The following is a 20,148-nucleotide window of genomic DNA, read 5'->3' as shown; positions in this document are numbered from 1 at the left end:
AACACCCAAGTTCAGCAGTATGATGCAACTGCGAGTAGGGGTAAAATGTCTCCTCTGGGTTGGGTTTCCGGTAAAATGTCTCCTCTGGGTTGGGTTTCTCTTCCCTACAGTATAAGAAGGCGGAAGGACGGGCAGCAGCTGCTTGGGCTCCATACACAGGTTGTGTGAGAAGGAATATTTTGCTGGGAATCTTGAAGCCAGACTTTGAGGTGGAGGATGGGAGGTGGGAGGGAAGCCACATATGTCATTTTTATGCAGCCTGTCGTTTTTGACTACTGCACCAACATGCACTGAGGCTCAGGGCCTTTTGTCTCCTGTGAACTTCGCCAGCCAAAGGAGAGGTGAGAAACGGATCCGGTCATTTTGCCTCACTAAAAGAGAATGAGAGAAAGTGTGAAGATTAGGGACTGAGAGGTCGAGTGAAGAGGGTGTGACTAATGTGCCCGGTCATTCAGATATGGGACCACATTGTTCCCAATGTCCAGATGGTCCTTGGAATTAATCAGCTCAGGCATAAACAAACTTCCAGTACAAGAATGTTTGTTCAACTGCTTGCCTAGTATAACATAATGACATAACCAAGTACCCACCCTTGAATAATAGCCATTCAGATTCCAAAATATATGCTGTAAAGTCTTCTAACAAAGACATCATTCCCCGCCCCCTACTTTCTGTGCTGGGAGTCTTGAGATTTGAGAATGGATTTTGTCCCCCACTTGGATTCTAAGGTGCTCATGTTTACCAACTGTCCTGTTTTATCCTGGCTGTATCTCTGTCTGACCGACCCATTTCAGCCTTCGAATGGGGGCCGTACCCTGCCTGCAGCTAAGGCATCTGGTAGAGCTTCACAGCTGTGCAACCATGGGGAGGGGAAGGAGGAAGACTTGGATGTCTCCTTATCCTGCTCTCTCCTTCAGTCAGTGCTGTAGAAAGAGACAATCAAGGTTAAAAATAAAATCGGAGACTCTGTTAAAAATAAATTGGAGACTCTGTTACGTGCATGCACCATGGCTGCGGCATTCACAGCGCTGGCCAGCCAAAGACACAAGAACCCTGATATTGTTCTTGAATACAAGTCTCCCAAATAGCATCTTCACTGGTTTCTAGTGGAGGTTGCTTCTAACAAGAACTAGTCAAAACATGGGAAGGGGGGAAGAATTTCACCGTAAAAAGAAATCATTAGGAATTCTCCCTTCCCCATTTTTCATTATCAAAGTTTTGACTCTTTTCCAGCCAGCTCTGCTCGTAATATTTGTGTGGGAAGTTGCACATAATTTGGGTGAAAAAAGACAACGAGGCACCTACTGCTTTAAAGAGAGAGAGGTTTCCACTCTGGAAGTTTCCATTACAGGGTAGGTCTCTCTTCCCCCAGTAGCTACAGCATTAAACCGGCACAAAAGGAAGGAAAATCAGCAGCCGAATAGGAGGTGGCTTGTGCTGCTTTTTAAGAATTAATTTTCTGTAGTCCGTTAAACTTAAGAAGAAAGTTGTGGTATCTCTGAGTAAATAATAATCGAGCAAATGCCCCCTTGAGAGAATTTCCCTTATATAAAGATGTTAATTAGTACGAAAGCTCAGTCCTTGTATCCAGCGGCAGGCTTTGAAACTGGTTTTGGATGAATGGTGATTCTAGCATATAAGGAATTGTATCTTTGGTGGTTTATTGTGTATTCGTTTCCCATCTCTTTGAGCATTTTTTGTTTGGTTGAGTTTCCCCCTCTGGGGAAATTAATGTGTCCCTGCTTAGTCACATATTATATACATTTCTCTGGGCAAAATTCCATTTTCACTGATGACCAAGACCAAACTAGGTCTGCAAAGAGAAAACTGAAGGATGGTTTTTCTAGTCCAGGCACACTCCACTGAAATGTGGATTCCAGCTCGGGCGCTGCTGGCGACTCGTACTCTGGCCTTCATCCAGTAACTTTGAGCTCTCTGCTTCAGTTTCCTATTCTGCGAATGGCGATAGTGCCCAACTGAGTCAATTGCGTTGGAAGACTGGACTCACCGTTTGTAAAGCATTTTGCAATCCTTGGGGTCTAGGTGACTGAGACCGGCAACATTGCATTACAATTACTTTTAGAAGTCCGTAGTTCGATTCTGCGTCTGTTAGATTGCGGTAAAGTAAGACATGACAAGAAATGCATTTGGATGGTTTGTCCAATTGTTAACATGTACTACTACTTAGCATTTAGGTCATGCTTTGTAATGTTCAAAGCATTGTACAGATATCCTCGCAACATCATAGATACGTATTATTTATCCTCGTTTTACGGGTGGGAAGCTGAGACAGAAAGGCTAAGTGGTGTGTCCATGATCCCCCCGCAAGTCAGTGGCTGAGTCAGGATTAGAACTCAGGACTTCCTGACTCTCAACCCTGTGCTCAGCTAAAATAGTATTTATCAGTCCTCTTGTGTCTGGGTGCCCTGCGTCGTTCTCTTACTCCGTGTGCAGCACAGTCCTGTGTTCTTCAGCCGCTCCAAAACCGTGCTGTTGTGTTGCCTTTGAAAGATTCTTCAAATACAGTATCCTTTTTTTAAAAATGTGTTTTTAGCATTCCAGCACTGCTATAGTATTAACGGAAAACAGCAATCATCTCTCAATAGGGTCATTGTTTCAGGCAGAAGTGTTGCACGGGAGTGACATGAGAGGGGAGAATTGTAAAAGGATGGGTTTGCTGAGTGCTGGGATGACACTTTTATTAAAAAAAAAAAAAAGGGGGGGGGTCAGAAAAACTGCAATTAGCATAGGTCTCTTTCACACATTCCATACAGGCTTGCTTTGATGTTGCCAACTAATAGATGTTATTCTTGTCTTCATCGGAGCTCACAGAATCGCAGAAACGGACACTGAAATCAGGTTAATCTTTTTCGCCTTAGCAATGCACATCTAGCAAAGTTCTGGGGCAAAGTACAATCTTTCATATGATGCCTGGGAGCAGCTTTAAAGGGCCACTGACAGGGAACGAACATCCCATTAGACAGCCCAGGTACTGTTTCAAAAAACATACATTACATGGCTACTACTGGTTTTGCCATCTTTTGCTATATTGCTACTCTTTGTTGGATATATGCTTATTTCTCCTGTAATAGCAACATGGTAGAAAATGCACCAAGGCCCCTTTTTTTTTTTTTTTTTTTATTGCTTTAACTCCGTGCTGGGGAAAGATGCAGATTGAGGGTCTGAGTACAGACATTTTTTCCATGGAACAATTGGCGCATAGGCGGTGGAAGTTCACCTCTCTCCCTGCTGCTTCAGGCGTCTCTTGGAGGGTAGCCTCTAAGCATGGGAGTTGTCTCCAGTGCTCAGATAGTCCTTGGCACCTTGCTCTGAAACTGCCAACAAGTGGGACATCCAATGCGTATAGATTTTACTGATCAAGGCCCTGATTCAGCAAGGCACTTCAGCAAGTGCTGAGGTCCCCTTTATTTTGATGGGATTTAAGACGTGTGTAAGTGCTTTGCTAAATATGGGCTACAGTCATCTGCCTCTTAGTAACTGGGCTGTGACACAGCAAATCATTTCATCTAGGACACTGGATTGCAGTCAAATGGTAATGACTTAGGCCCGGTCCAGGGTCCATTGAAGTCAACAGGAAAAACTTCTCCTGGCTTCAGCAGGCTTTGGATCAGGCCAATGTAGGCCAGCATCAGATGGACAACCTAGAAATAAAAAGCCCACTACCAGTAGCCTACTAAGCACCACAACTATTACAACATTGAAAAGTGATCATAAAAATGTGGATGGGGGCAAGAACCAAGGTCAGTGGATAAGCTTGGAGGTAGCATAAGACCAGGAGAAACCTAAACTTAGGTCGTTTAAGACCTAAGAAAACCTGTTATGTAGACTCCTCAAGCAAAACATCTGTCCCTCAATAAGCATTCTCACCATCTATAAGCTGCTGCGGGTTCAGTGTGAAACAAGGGCTATTTTGTAGCTCAGTGGTTCCCAGACTGTGGTCCGTGGACCACTGGTAGTCCATGGACATCTGGCTGAACGCATGGTGCTGCCTCTTGCTACTTGTTTCCAGCTGTTGCATTGCATTAAGACTGCTAAAAATACATTTACTTTCCTAATATCTCTTTTCTGGGTAAGCAACCACTGGGATGTCGTGCAATTGCAAATAGTAGCAGAGTGGTCCATGAGATGCTTTCTATAAAGTAGTAGTCCACATGAAAATAAATTAATTAAACTGCTCTGAAATCTAGCATTGCAAGAACCAGGCATCTTGTCTATTTTCTTCTGTGCCTACTATAGTGAGTACATATTTGGCATTTCTGTTATGAAATCACGTGTTTTGTGAAGTTTGTTTAGACATACAAACTGAACGAACACTGAAACTTGTTGTACAAGGCTCCTGACCCAGAGAGAGGGGTGGGTGTGTGTGTGTGTGTGTGTGTGTGTGTGTGTGTGTGTGTGTGTGTGTGTGTAGTTATGGTTTAATCAGTTTCACTATGTTCAGGTTATTAGCGTGGCAGGAAAAAGTTAATCTCTGTGTACAAGAGGTGGCATAATGTGGTGGTAGAAAACAGGACTAGGACCCAGGAGCTGTGGTGTCTATTCCAAATTCTACCAACAGAGTTGCTGTGTGACCTTGGACAAGTCACCTGGCCTCTTTGTGCCTCAATTTCCCCATCTGTAAAATGGGGCAAATGATAATTACAGAAGATGGGTAAAATGCTTTGAGGTTTTTTTGGTGCGTGCCATGTACGTAGCATATTGATAACAGTGTCTCAAACTGCTTTGAGCTTTTTAAAAATGTCACTCTTCAAACAGCATGCCCCTAGTGTAGGCCAGAATCTCCTTTTCTTTGTGTAGAACCCTCAGAACGTGTTTTACAGCCAAAGAAGTGTTTAAAGGTGTACAGTCTAGTAGCTGAGTAGCATTCCCACCCAGGGCTTTGTATGGATTTCAGTGCCACTCGTGCTTACTGTGTATTATTGGGATTAGTGTCCTTTGTTTTTAAATGTTGATACCGTAGAATCTTTCTGGTTTTTCATCCTAGTAAATTGCTGATTTGAGGATCTCTGATGCTATGTAGTGATTTGCTGGAGTTTGGGACAGGCAGGGTTATTAAAAAGATGAACAGTGTTTTTAAAAAAAAAAAAAAAAAGGAAACATTGGCAACTAGTAGACACAAACTGCTAATATTAATTTAGACTTGCATGCAGAGGACAATTCAGAGTTAAATGGCCTGTAATTTGCCCTAGGAAACTTGCGTCAGGATATCCAAAGCACAGCACGATATCCCCGCGTTGTTCGCACCCTTCACTCCACGCGCTTGGGAGCTTCCTGCTGCTTGGGAGACCCGGGGAGTTAAGGCGATTTGTGAACCTGAAAGCAAGGAGGCCCCTTCAAAGAGAGCCTGAGCCTGTTTTTTCTGGGGAACGGAGGAGAAGAGGGGGAGAATACGTGTGCTGTCCTCTGGCCCCTACAGTAGTGCCAGGGCTGTGGAGTGAAACCTGCTTAAAAATGTAAGAATGAATATTTGATAAGGAGATAAAAGCCGCTCCATGATTAAAGCCCCACGCGTTGTATAGCTACAGACGTTTACCCTGCTCTTCAAGGGACCAGCTCAGCATGCATCAGGTTTTCTCTTGCTATAGGGTATACTTGATCTCAGAGTGGTCTAATGTAGGAGCACCTTCTTGTTTATTCCTGACTTCGGCTGAGCCTGGGAGACAACATTCTTTGCTGTATTCATAGTAATGTTTTCTTCCTACATCCCTCCCCTAAAGATTGGTGCCTGATCAGCAAGGAGACTCCACGTGGCCTCAAAATCCAATATGCCTCCCCGCCCATAAAATGCTCATTTTTCCCAGTAGGGTTCATGCCACCATTTCACTTCTCTGCTCTTAGGCAGGTGTGTAAATTTCACACCCCTCCCCCTCGTGTGCCCATTTCGTGCATGGTCTGCTGGGTGAAGCACGAGGCATAGTCACTGGTTGTCCTGAGACAACCAGATTGCAGAAGAGAATGGCAACGCAACTGTGGTGTTGATGGGAGCTTGGTAGAGATCCTAAAGAGAGATCATCGCTTCCCAAAACCATAACCCGCTCAGAACCATTGCTTATTCCCACCCCTCTTCTCCCATTCAATTCCTTTCGCAATTGGAATAGCTGTAGTTGGCCGTTTGGATCACTTTAAACTATGCAGTTAAGAAAACCCAATGAGGGTCCAAAGTACTGTGGTCGATCCAGCCATTCCGCCATGGTAATGATACACGCTTCATCTGGCCGTGCGTTTGGTATCAGCTGTGTTCCCCGTATCAATTTAAAACCCCACGTCAGGTGAATGGAGAAGGAGGGTGAGAATTGGGGTAAGGGAGCTACGATAGACAGGGGTGAGGAAGAAGTGCTTCTGTAAAACACACGTACGGGGTGGAGGGGACTTGAAGTCAAATGTCTCAAAGTCAGATCCCTTTTTAGTATGAATTTGCTGTATCTCATTCTGAGCACTAATTCCAATTTAATTGCAAGTGGCCTGAAGCCTCTTCAATAGGAGTAACAAATGGTTTGATTTTGTAAACTTCATCAGACTGCATTTTAAATGCGACACACTAGCCCGGCTCGAATGCCAATGAAGCACTGAAGTAGCTCTCTGTTTACTAATTATCCGTTTTTACTTCATGCCACGCTGGCTGGCTTGTCTGATTAAATCGGATTTGTGGGATAGAGAACAGCTAGCAGAGTTTTCTCTATAGTAAACGAGATTGAAACTATGGACCGCCTGGCTGCACACTGTAAATTATATTTCCTTTTAAAGGGGACGTGTCTCTCTTATTTCTTTGACGTACCTCCTGCATATTAAACTTTACGGTACAGAAATGTGCACAGCTCCTGGTTTTTTGTGTTGTTGTTGTTGTTGTTCTTTAATCCTGCATCCTCCCATATGCTTGTATCCAAACAAATCTTATTTTTATTCCATTCTCTGCAGACTCCGAGGGAGAGGGGGAGGATTACTAGTTTTCACTAACCTTGTAAAAAATTGAACATTCTTCACCAGGAGTCTGGAAAGGGAGAAATATTCGTAAGTGTATTTGAAAAATACCTAGTTTGTCGTTAAGTCTCTGGTGATAGGTAAGTGGAAAAATGCTGCTTTTGGGAGAGTAAACAATAGTTTAACCCTACACCCCACAAATCTCTCCACTTACAGCCACTAGTTTAGAGTTTTTTCCTCCCTTGAGTATGTATCAATCCAGTAAAAATCAGCTTTCAAATAATCTGTTGTTTAAGCGTCTTGCATGTATCGGATACCTCTCTCTTCCAAACAGTTTGTTGCAGCCAAAATCTAATCTAAATGGCAGATATAGCTTGTCTTTGAAGTCTTCATCGCTTACACACACTGTATTAATTGTTTACTACTGCAAGCTTTGAGAAAACAGCACATAGTCTCTCTCTCTCTCTCTCTCTCAAAAAAAGAGAAGATGGCTATTGAATGTAGTGTAATAGGGCTATGCTTAAATCTCTACTGTTGCTAAGACTTTAATTCCACAAGCTTGACCTATTCTGCCCTCTCTCTTGGTATCTATCTTTGTGCCTAGAGCTTTTTATATTTTAATTTGCTTTTGAATGTTCTACAAAATTAATGGTATACTTTTTGCCATTGTGCAGTGTACAGTACAGGAAAGGCCCCTTGGTGTTCTCTGATAGCACCGTTACCGTGGAAATGAATGGCCACTATACTTTCTGTTCCATATTCTCTCTTTTTAATTGTTGACAGTAAAAAGCATTTAAATGCTGCTTAATTTGTAATCATCTTCCTGGAAAAAAAGGAGAGAAACACCATTAATGTCAGTGAAATGAATAAATTCGTCTCCCTCTTTTTTTTGTATGTGTCTGTGTGGTGGTGGTTTATTTATCTGGGGGTGATTTTTCTTTCAACGCTGGAGTGTTCAAATGTGGCTTGGAAACAATAGCGCTGCATTTTGTTTGAGATTTTGGTTTTATGTGTGTTTGAAGTCGTCCCGGACGAGGGGCTCGGGGAGAACACCACCAGCAATACGTTTGGGGTCTGAAAAGCAAGTATAAAATTCAATTTGGAATTCCAACATTCTCTGTCCTTGTGCACTGGCTCAGTCCCCAATGGTTCTTGTTTTACAGTTCAGGGAGTACTGCTGAGCCAGTCTTTATCCTCTGCGTATTAGCACTGGCAACTTACGTGCATCAGTTGCATTTTGGTTCCTAACTCCTGTTGTCCTCTAGCTTCCTAACAGTGACAGGCAGAGACTTCAGTGTACTTTATGGGCATAGGTGCTTTTCAAATAACTTGGCTCTGTTTGTGGGTGGTTTGTTTTCCTCCCTCCTCAGCCTTTCGGTGTTTTGTTTCTTGTGCTGCTCAGCAAGTTCACTGTCTGTGGCCAGATGTTCCAGTCATTGGGGCCAAATTTTCAAATGAGCTCAGCTCCCAGGTAAGCAGCAAAGCAAGTGGCCTGATTTTTCCAAAGAGCACAGCACGTTGCATCCTGTGCTCTTCCCGAAATCTGGTCATAAGCGCCAAGGTGGGAGCTACTGAGTGATCAGCACTCCTGAAAATCCGGCCCTTATTTAGGTATCTGAGCTGTTTTGGTGTGACCTGTCAGAGTGCTGGCAGGGTTCCAGAACTCTGTGCCATCTTCACGCCTTGTTCACAAGGGGACGGCGGCTTATTGCTAAGATTGGTCTCGGCCTCATGGATAAAATTACGCCAACCTTGCTGGGTGCTTGGTGAAGGGACTGGAGCTGGCAGTCTCTGGTGGCTTGGGAGTCTAGACATATCCCCTTGGCAATTGCCATCAGTTGGGTCAAGTCCCTGTGTCACCTCTGCACAGCTTTACTTACAGAAAGCTTGTTATCCCTTGGAGAGATGCCAGCTAGCCTGCCCCCCCCCCCACACACAAACTCTCTCTCTCTCTCTCTTCTCCCCCCCCCCCCCCGAGCATCTGCCACTATTGGGCAGGGATGGAGGGAGAGGAAGCTATTTATTTCTATCTTTTGTGTCACTATGATCTCTGCTCCTTCCACCACCTAACCCCTTCGGCTGAAGCCCTTTCTCCAATCTACCAGGCCTCCACCCACTTTTCCTGAAAACACACTTACTTCATGAGGCCTGTAAAATGTGGTTCTCTCCCTTCAAATAATTGTCAACCCAACAGGCCACAGGGAGAATGGCGGGCAGGGGAGTGGGGAGGTCAGAGGATTGAATGAGTGTAAAAATCATTCCAAGTGGGGGAAGAACCCTGGGTTGGGAGATGGGCAAACGATTACTGCATCGTCACTTGCTTTTGTTCTATCCCATCCCTCATCTTTTGTGGATTGTAAGTTCCTTGCATCAGAGGCCTCGTCAGCCTTGTCTAAAACCCTTCGCGCACTGCTGATGCTATGGAAATAATACCGAGGAAGACATGAGGAGCTTGGTGTATCTAGGTTCGTTAAGGTGAACCAGGGAGGAAGAATGGAACTCTGGAGATCTGGGTGCAATTTCTGCTCTGCCGCAGACTGAGAAACACCTTGGCCCAGTCAGGTTGCCTCTCCATGCTTCACCTGTACAATGGGAATAACAATACTTCCTTTCTCCCACCCTTTGTCTTATGTGTTTAGTATGCTGTAAACTACTCGGGGCAAGGACTCTCTCTCAATATGTGTATGTACAGCTCCAAGCACAGTGGGGCCCTCTTCTCTGCTGAGGCTTCCAGCCCTGCTGTAATACAAAAGTATAATGCTAATCACCCCTAAAGTGAAGGCTTTTGCATCATAAGTAAATGATCAAATCAGATGGCCCAAGCATTGAAGCTCAGACACTGATCCAAAAGTCAGGTGAGTTTGAGACAATGCAGCAATGTATTTACAGGAGACTGTATTTTTGCCAGCTCCTCGTTCACCAATCCTGCATAAGCATCCTCCTGGTCTACTTATCATTCAACAAACTTTCTTTCATATTAAAACCCCCTTCATTTTAAAAACTTTTGCCGAGTGACAGCGGAAAGTGCCCCACAGAGCCATGCGAGCCCTCTTGTGTATTGCACTGTCCTTAGCCATTTGAAAATGTGTTTCAATTCTGCCTCAGGACTGAAAACAAGTTGTTTTTTTTCCCCCTGCTCCACACATGGACTGCATCCTGCCTGTTAGCATTAAATTCAGTAGGTCTGGACAGGACCTCCTGGGTCTTCTCTTGTGTCCCTCTGCTTTAGTGCTGGATTGTCTTCTGCACTTAAACCCTTTGGATGTGTCATATCTAGCCGCCTCTTTGAAGACCTCAAGCGATGAGGAGCCTCCTTGACCTCTCTCTGCAAACTATTCCATTGCCCAAGTGACCTCCTAGTTAGAAACATTTCTTCTTTCCTAATGCTTAACTTAAAATGCTCCCTACTTGTGTTTTCAGGCTGCTCTGCTCCTAATTTATAGTCTCCTTTCACTGTTTTCATTAATGCCTCCCCCAACTTCAGTATTCTTAAAAGGCAGCTGGGAAGTTACTGTTAACTTTTAAGCATCGCAACACAGAGGTGGAGGAGTTTAGAGGTGGAAGGGGGTGTAATTTAAAACTATATTTTGCAGGTGCTATCTCTTTGCAGAAAGTCACCCCTCCACCAGCATGTAAGGAACCTCCTTTGATCATCAAGTCCACACGGACCCACTCACTAGGAGTGCTGTGCCGTGTGTGTGTGTGTGTGTGTGTGTGTGTGTGTGTGCGCGCGCGCATGCGTGTCTGTCTCCTTTGCCCCAGATATAAATTAATTTTAATTCACAGGCTTAATTACGGACATTAGGTACACTTGGAACGTGGGTGCGTTTCCCCTTTAACAAGCCATATGTTGTGAGCCAATGTACCCTTTAGTTGTAAACAACCTCCCTGATTTTGTGGGTGCGTCCTTGAGCGTACGCAGTTCTGAGTGGGGTTTTTTTCCCCTGCTTCCAAAAGGCAGCTCATCTCTAACACTCTTGCTGTTGAAGTTAGTCCAATTTTTCAATCGGGGGCCAATTAGTTTCACAAATGAGGGTCCTGTGGTGCCATCGAGGATTTGTTACGGGCCTGCGCACTGGCCTGGCTGCTTTGTCCTCCCTTCCACCCCTGCTGGATACCATTGTTCTCTCCCTCAGCGGGTGCTGCTTATTGCAGATTTATATGGGCAGGCGTCCTGCCGGCTCAGGGCCTCCACTCCACAGCTGGCTGTGGTACTTAAGGCCTCAGACCCAGTGACCTCTAACCCAATCCTGCTGTCATTTTGAAAGTTACAGACCAGAAGGCTGCATACCTCTCGGGATTTACTTTGTGCGACCCATTTTGTTTTGGGGTTTTTTTGGACACTTCGGAGAGTTTTGTCAGCAGCCCGATTGGCATCCCCCCCGACCCCCCGGGGGAAAAAAGCAACAGAGAGGGTGAAACGGGCTTTGCTTACTGTTGGGTGGTAGAACGGTTGCGTCGCTTTGTGCGTGTTAATTCTTCGCTTCGTAAATTCTTCCCTCATCGGATTCAAAACATAGCCTTTGCCTGCCTTGCATACACTCAATCAAAGGCAGAATAACTGAGACTTTAATACACACAAACACACGAGCCACCTTGTAACTTGAGCTTGTGGCAGAGATCCAAAAAGGCACACTGTCATATCAGTCCTTTGTGCTGAAAATACTTACAATGTCCAAATGTTCCAAGAACGTTTCATTCATGCTTTTGTTTGTTTTTGTCTCTGCTTCCAAAGTCCTTTCTCTGGAACGTTTTTTCCCCCCCTCCTCCCTTGAAGTGATTGACAAAATTAGTAAATCTATTCATGTTACTTTTATTGTACGAGTACCAATAAATCCCACATGTACCGGGGCACACACCTTAATGAGCTAGTGAGCTGACAAATTTGTTTACTGTAGCTGGAGGTGCTATATAATGAAATGCACTTGTGTCTGCTCACTGCAGAACAAATACAGGAGGCAGCAGTGGTGAGCTTGTCTTCCTTGGAACGTGCTGACGGAAGTTTGGCATATTCATTTGCATTTAGAGTTTTAAAATGTAATCATTCTGTTTGCACTTCGTTTAATCCATAATACAGGGAGCCTTTTTCTTGAGGATTCACTGGTCTCCTGACTAATGAATATGAGAGCATATCATACCTTCTCCTTGCCCAAGCTTACATTAAAGATTATACAGCTATAAGGTTCTTTGAAGACTTTTAATCTTAGAAAGAAAAGGCCATCTCTAACAACCCTGCATTAAGAAAGGAACTTTATACACATTTGGTAAGCTCTCCACATTAACATAGTGTGTGTTAGAGAGAGACTATTTGGTATTAATGCATGGCAGAAAATTATTGAAATCTGTCAGGGTCCTGCTGCAATTCATTCGGAATGGCTGAAAAGGGGGAAAGGACAGAATTCATCAAGGTTCTAAATCAGAAGTTAAGGGCAATATTGCCACATACAGATGGTAGGAAGGGGAACTGCATGTCCACAATCCTCCCTCGACTGCTTTTACATCCTCTTAAGATGCAGACAGAAACCTGTCTCCCTGCGAGTCAGCGTGCACCTGTATATCATATCCAGCCCATCCTTGAATGAAAGTGGTGACTGTTATTGATGAATGTGGTGATGACCTGTTATTTATGAGGACTGTATCCTATGAGCATGAATGCAGGCTCTCAGAGGGGACCATTTCGCTGACTAATAGGGGAACCAGCCCTACGGTAGAAAGTTTGGATAGGACACCAGCTATGATCGGAAGGTCAGAGTCATGTAACCACGATCTTACGATTATTTAGTGGTCTGCCGACACCTTCTGTGGCTCTCTAATGCCCGTGCTAACTGCTGAACTGTTACCAAAAAAGACACTGTATATTTAGAGGCTCTGCTCCTTTGATTAGGGAAACGCTTATAGCTCAAGATAATAAGAGCCTTCTGTTGGGAAAGGTGCTGCACCTGAAATCTTCTCCAGCTGTGTTCAGCTCTCTCGTGCTCTCTGTAATTTCCCTTAAAGATCGAATTGGTATGGAAACAGCACAGGTATAAACATAGTGATTTTGTTGTGATTCATGATCCAGAAAGTCACCTGGGTGCACTGAAATCTCCTCTGCATTTTTGACGGCCCCCTGGCTTCACCTCAAACTAAACATCTTTCTTTTTTTATTTGAAGTATTTTCTGAGGGCGAATTTAGTGCCTTCCTCTGAGAATCTGAGGCTAGCATCACACAGAGCACAGGCAGGCACTGTTAGAGTCCCAGGTCTCTCTTGGGGCAGTGGGATACGGGGGGGTGGGCGTTGTGACAAGCTCAATGGATAACAAGTAGGAAACCCTTCAAATTTCTCCCCCTGGAGATCAGAGGCGGGAGGCATGTTCCAGAAAGAGAGGTCCCCATGTCCTGAGGCCTGGCAATTCAGTGTGCACACATTCCCCTTCCCCTGTGCAAAATTACGTTTGATGTTGGGGAGTAATTGCCTAAATTTAACCCACAACAGTAAAAGATTTCTGAGTTAAGGTTTCCTTGTATAATGCAATAGGAAAAGCATTAAGAAAGTTATCACACGTACTCTAGGGAACAATGCTTTTGCAACCAAGGGGGACACCAGATGACTTAACAAAAATTATAGACCGAAAAATACTTAGGATTTAAATATAAGGGGTGAAATCCTGACCCTATTATTTTCAATAGAAACTTTGCCATTGACTTCAGTGCAGCCAGGATTTCTCCCAGGATGCTGAAAAACAACCACTAGTGGGAGACCCCTGAAATTTCTGAGTACAACCAAGGGAGTTGATAGTACAGTGCAAGGTAAAAAGTACAGCTTTAACCTGGGCATCCTTTAATTCCATGTATTTGCTGGGTGCTCAAGGGGGAAACTGAGGATAAACAAGCACCAAAATGTTAACAGCTAGATTTGTGTCCCTACCGTTACTTCTATCTGTCATCCTGTAGTTTGATTTTTAAAAATCCATTTGATTTAAGCATAATTTCCTTAAGTGAGCACAGGATGACTTCACTTTAATGAAATCACAACTTTCCACCAGTAATTAGCATTTTTGTTGCCTTCACTGCCATTCAAGTGGAGCTTAGAGACCTGTACAGTGCGCTCCTTCTTCTGTTGCCAGGGCCATTGATAAACGTGTATATTGTTGTTAGTGATAGAACTTGTAAGTTTTCACTTACTTCAGATATATTTTTTTAAAATAACTAACTGAACGCAGTGTCTGGTTAGAGCAAGGAACAGGAGATAGGGCTCCTGGATTCTGTTCCTGGCTGTGGGAGGGGGAGTGTTCCCTAGTGATTGGAGCAAAGGATTGGGATTCAGAACTCGCTATTTGTTTTCAGCATGGCCAATTACTCACATCTTAACTGTGGTCATACGGGAACATCTGGGCCTCAGGTTTCCCCATTTGCAAAATAAGTGTTCCTGCCACCCTCAGAGGTGTGGCCTATTTAATGTTAGCAAAGTACTTTGCGATTGAAAGGTGCTAGAAATATGCATGGTGCAGTCTGATTTATCATTAATATTATCCCAATGTTACAAACCAGGACAGCTGTCTGGTATCTGTTTCACAATGCGTTAATCTCTGCTGCCCTCATTCCTTGGCCAGCAGTTAGAGTTACTACCTACCCTGGTTTCCTAAGAGAGATTGGGGACCTGACTCTGACACCCACAGACAGCCTTTAACACTCGGGCAGGCTGCTCTCTGAACAGTCTGTCAAGGACAACAGCTCCTGTCCTTGCAATGGCGCATCCTGCTTAGTCTTTTCAGACACCCTGCTTTCTCGGACCTCCCCTGCCAGCAGCCTCCCTCAGCATGCAGAGCCAGCCCTGTCTGATGCCTGGCACGGAAACCTGCTGCTTTGTTACCGTCTCGATTGCCTCTACCCAGCCATCTGTACCGGCAATCGGAACAGATTTGTTGCTTTGGCCTAGGCATGCTCTAGTATATTGACCCACCCCGCAGGTTAACTTTTTAACAGGCAGCAGTGGTGGCTTTTTTGCCCGAGAAGGCTTGCCTGGCATTTCTTGCCTCGCCACATATTCCTGCAGAGTTAATTTCTGGCACGTACAATAAGCAAAATGGGCTTTTTTATTTTTTAAGGGCAATGCACATTCAGTGGTTACCTTGCACATCTTGCTGCTGCTAATGAATTGCTAATACAATTTTCTAGATAATTTTATCTCCATAGTCCCCACATTTTAATGTGTCTCCAAAAAGGTAGCATTTATTGGCTTAATCTCCCAGCATAATACAATTTGCACTGACTCATGGATTCTGAACAATCAGCTATGCATAAACTAAAAAAAATGTTTAATAACACAAAAGTCTTATTTTTATTGGCAGTGTGTAAATATCTGGGGGTTTTTTCTTCTGTTGTTGCAGCCAACTTTATAATTGTGTGTGGTTCATAGGATTAAGTTTCTGTTTGTATTTCTCTTAAGCATCCCAAACAATAACGGGGATGTTATTCTATTACATTCAACCCTCTAGTGTCTAGGGCAGAGTTCCGAGCTACTCCCATTAGCAATGTCTCTAGGTCCCACTTACATCAGGGTTTAAGGGGGCAGAGATACTCAGTGTCTTGGGAGAACTTTCTGCTTAAATCTCACATAGGTGTATAGGCCTAGTGTTTAAAGCATGATCGTCGTTTGAGAGGGAATGCAGAAAACTATTAAAAACAGCGACTTTGTAGTTAGGGGGAAAGGAGGCGTCTGACATGGCAGATTGCAGAGCCTGTAGTTACAGGACTGGGCTTTAGATGGAAGTCTTTCTAGCTGTATCGGGTGCACCATAAAACACTTGAACTAGTTGCACCATTCCGCAAGCCTGCATTTGTTCTACATGATGTGTGGCCCAGTGGATGGAACAGGAGTCCTCGGTTCTACTTCTGACTCTCCTGCTGACATGTGACCATGGGCATGTCACTTGCCTGCTCTCCTCCATCTATAAAATGAGGACAATTAAACTGGCCCACCCTGTGAAAATCACTTTGCAATGTAAAAAGTGCTATATACAACACTGTTTTCATTTACCATCCTGAGGATATGTTTCCATAAAAGGTTTCTGGTGAACTTTCCAAGACTTGTTACATCGGCTTAGGAGGAAAGAATCCGAGCTTGCTGTGGTGTCCTGATTTGGTCAAAATTTCCCCTCCACTTAACTGTACTGCCCCAACTGCCTTATAGGTAGCTGCATTTCATCAGGCCACTATTCCTCCATAGCACATGAAGCTCTTGTCGAATTCTTTAGGATGAAGGATTTTGTCATCATGTAAAGATTTTATTGTTATTAGTGTCAGATAAAGATGAACCAAAAGCACTTTTCTGTCTTGGTCCATGATCACCAATGAGGCACTTTCAGAATAGTTAAGTGCTTTTTATTTTTTTCCCCCAAAATTACTTTTTGTGCTCCATATTCTATATGCACATTACAAAGTTATTTTCTTCCAATTTAAACGGATTCAATTTGAAAGCCATCATATATACATTCATAACCTTTATTTTTTAATTTGCTTCTCAGCCAGTTTAATCAGGTCGGGGGTACTGTGATAATACATTCTTGATACTGCATTTGATAGCTATCTTATAGTTGCTACGCTGTGCAGGTTGGTATCTGCTTAGATATGAAGGGGTTGGCGTCTCCCTTTGTTTTTGGCCATACTGCTCTAGGAATAGAATGGAAATGTTGCCATGTATTGTTCTGCAACCCAGCAAAGGAAAATTCTTGCCATTTGCTTTACTATGTGTTACAAGTTTCCCGTGCCCAGTACAACTGTAGATGTCCAGTTTCCACTGAGTATGTGTCGGGGAAATAAAAATAGAGTGAGTTTCAAATCGACCTTTTATTTGTTTTACATTTTTATGGGGGATTGGTAGCGATGGGGTTTCCATTTGAGAGTACTAAACCGACACCCCAGTTTTGTTAATCCACTCGAGCCGTTTCATCTGCTCCTCCTGAATCGGAGAGTTATTATAGGGAAATAAACGGAGACGGCTTTGGCTGTCGAGGGGTTACGAGCCAACGTGCAATATGACTGGCAAGCACTTCAGGAAGCATTGACCTGACGCGATCAGTGCCCGTGACTCCTCTTTGGTTGTGCCGAAGTGCTTGTGAGTTGATGCTCTCGCTAGTCTGTTTCAGTAGTTTGCTCAGGTCTGTCCCTTCCTATGACCGTTTCCTTGGGTTGAATGGTGCTGCGTTCGAGTGCATGTTGCCTTGACAGGACAATCGCAAGTAAGAAAGAGTGGCCCAAATTCTTCAGAGCAGTGGGCCATCTAGCCCGGCATCCTGTCCGCAGAAATGGCAGCGTGTCAGAGGATCTGCTGCAAAGGTTGCTGACGAGAATGTCTCCCTTTCTCCCCAGGTACTGACATGGCCGTCTTCTGCCTGCTGTGCGGGAAGCGGTTCCAGACGCAGACTGCCCTACAGCAGCACATGGAAGTGCATGCGGGAGTGCGTAGTTACATCTGCAGCGAGTGCAACCGCACCTTCCCCAGCCATACCGCCCTCAAGCGGCACCTGCGCTCACATACAGGTAAACTGTGGCCATGATTAGCTGCCACTGGGACGCTCCATGAGCTGGCTGCCTGCCCTTGCGAGGGGATAGGGAGCGGGGCTTAATGCAAGCCCTGGGCCTCAAGACAGGGAGCCCTGTGTTCATGAGCCATTGCATAGAGATCTGTGGAACAGCCCCAGTAGGACCCATCTAGTGCATCACCTCTGACACTACAGGATTGTTCCCTACACTGCATCCCCAGTTCGTTGTCTAGTGTAGACCTACGTGTGTCCAGCGGCGAGGCTTCTGTCACTTCCCTTGGTGGGCCTAATAACTCTCTTTAGCATCAACTTTCCCAGTTTCCTCCCTTAGGTAAATTAATGTAATGGCTGGGCAGTCATTATTCTAGGATGGTGCCTGAGGATCTCAGTTAGGAATTAGGATCCTGTCATGCTAGACCCTGTGCAAATATTTATTAAATGACAATCCCTGCCCCAAAGATCTGTGGACCGGGTCTACACTTAAAGATTAGATTGATCAAGCTATGTTGCTCAGGGCTGTGAAAAACGTTGCGTCCTCGTTTGACCTAGTTAGATGCAGCTAGGGCAATGGAATAATTCTTCTGTCAACCTAGCTACCGCCTCTGAGCGATGGATTAACTACACCGATGGGAAACCTCCTCCTGTCAGCGTAGGATGCATCTACGCTACAGCGGCACAACCACAGCACTGTCGCTGAACCACTGTAGCCTGGACATACTGAAAGTTACAGTCAGTGGTGCAAATAAAATCCATGTCTTACCAGAGGCAGGCGGGCACCAGCTAAAGGGGCACATGTGACTCCTCACCGCCCCAGCCCAGGGTCCCCATGCTCTCCCTTTCCCCTCCCCACATCCATCCCATGTTACCTGGGGCAGGAGGGCTATGCCAGCGTCAGGACTGGGGGGCCGAGGCTAGGGGCGGGGGTACAGCCGCCGGAGGAGCAGCCAGTGTTCTGCTTCTTTTCCCCGCTGCTGCCCCTCCCAGTGGGGAAAGGAGCAAAACTCCCAGCCCTGCCCCACAGCCCTCTTCTCCGGTGGGGCTGCTGCTGTGTCATTCCAGGACACTGTACCGGCTATAGCTTGCTGGTATGGCGTACCGGAGCCTACCGGCCTACCTGCACTGCTGGAGAGGATGCAAGAATCAAATTGGGGGAGGAGGAAGGAGTGGTAGGGCAAGACACCAGCAAAACAATCCTAGCTGCATACACCAAGCGTGGGGCATGGCTCTCACCCTAAGTACAGTCTCCTAGTAGTGGATACGACCCTTCCAAGACTTGATGGGTTCGGCTCATGACTGGGAAAAGGAAACTCTAATGAAGGATTCCTAGTGGAGATTTAGTGATAAAGAGAAGTGGGGGAGGGTTCTGGGGTGGGGTTTTCTTTTTGATTTTCTTTAAATATAAATTAAAGGCAATGTCCTTCCTCAGTAGAACTCTTCTGGGCTTTTTAAGCGGTGTGCAGTAAGTTTGTTATCCTGTGTAACATGGCATGTGACCTTATTAGTGGGGGTGTGAATGTACCTCATCGGCTTAAAGCACTAGATGCACATAATCGGCCTGGTACCGTGCCTTAATGGGATTATAGTGACCTCTGCTATGTGTACGTGGTATTTAAACTGCACCGGGAAATGTTCCAGTCAAGTTCTGTTTGCTTAGAAGAGCAGTGGGGCAGTCAAACCACTGACATGGGTGGGCTGTGTGGTGGATTCAGACAGAGTCTTTGAGACCCAAACGTGGGAAACAGATGCCTGTTCGAACTCTAGAAGATAATGCCATTGCTTCTGCTTCTACTTTTATAAGGCACTTGAAGCAGCTTGCTAAACTCCACTAGGCAAATCCTTCTACCTACAGCTAGTAAAAATGGGATATAAAACAGGTGAGCAGCAGCCCCTGTCTTTGAACCCTCTATAGATACTTCCAGGTTTCAAATCAGAGTGCTCACATCAGAGCATCCACTGTTCCCGCTAAGTCTACCTAAAGGCCCTTGAGCACCTAGAACAGGTGTTTGGGCCCCTGAATCCCAACATGTGCACCCTAAATTTGAAAACTCGCTGCTTGGATGCGAGACTTGTAATGTTGAGGAAAGTAATTTTTAAAGCCTACAATTCTACAAATGAAAAGTGACCTTTCTTTAAGGAGGGGATACATACTTATCCATAGCCTTTAAAGTAGAGTGAAAAGGCTGAGATTCTCAAATCCCAGCTTGAGACACTGTAAAGGGGGCTGTTTTTCAGACCCTGTTGAGCCACCCAGCCTCTGAAAATCAGACCTCTTTATAGTGTGTCCAATCAAGCATCCAAAATCACTAATCACTCTGGAAAACCTTTGGCCCAAACACATAGGGTCTTCCGTGGAAGTTCTTCTGTGTATAGGCAATTTGAGGATATTGTTCAGTTTCCTCTTTAGTCCTTAGCCTTTTCCAGGATGACACACTCTGGCTGTTGGGCAAATACAGGGCCATCTGCTTGGTTGGGTGGGCTGGGCCTGCTGTGCTCAACTGGAATCGCATGGGCCTATTGGGCCTGTGCCTTAATCCAGCCTTGTTTATCAACCTTAAATTAAGGGGGCGGAGTGTGAGAATTAACTCTCATACATTTTTTCGAGACCCGTGGATGAGACGGGCTAAGGTGATGGAAAGCTGCTGTTGTAATTCTTTTATCCTTCTCATCTTAATTTAGCATAGGTGC

The 20,148-nt window shown here is 44.9% G+C and overlaps 1 protein-coding gene across 11 annotated transcripts in view; it reads left to right on the top strand.

The window, feature by feature from the left end:
• ZBTB16 (zinc finger and BTB domain containing 16) overlaps positions 1 to 20,148 on the top strand; it is a 208,702-nt gene that overhangs the window by 171,179 nt on the left and 17,375 nt on the right. For all 11 annotated transcript variants that reach the window (XM_054005238.1, XM_054005235.1, XM_054005236.1 and 8 more), the window contains one exon: positions 17,291 to 17,461. In XM_054005238.1, coding sequence (XP_053861213.1) covers positions 17,291 to 17,461 — 171 coding nt within the window. The remainder of the gene's footprint in view (positions 1 to 17,290; positions 17,462 to 20,148) is intronic.

The sequence above is a fragment of the Malaclemys terrapin genome, chromosome 15 (assembly GCF_027887155.1).
Source record: "Malaclemys terrapin pileata isolate rMalTer1 chromosome 15, rMalTer1.hap1, whole genome shotgun sequence".
Lineage (NCBI taxonomy): Eukaryota > Metazoa > Chordata > Testudines > Emydidae > Malaclemys > Malaclemys terrapin.
Note: the sequence above shows the minus strand (reverse complement) of the source record. Positions and strands in the feature narration are given on the sequence as shown.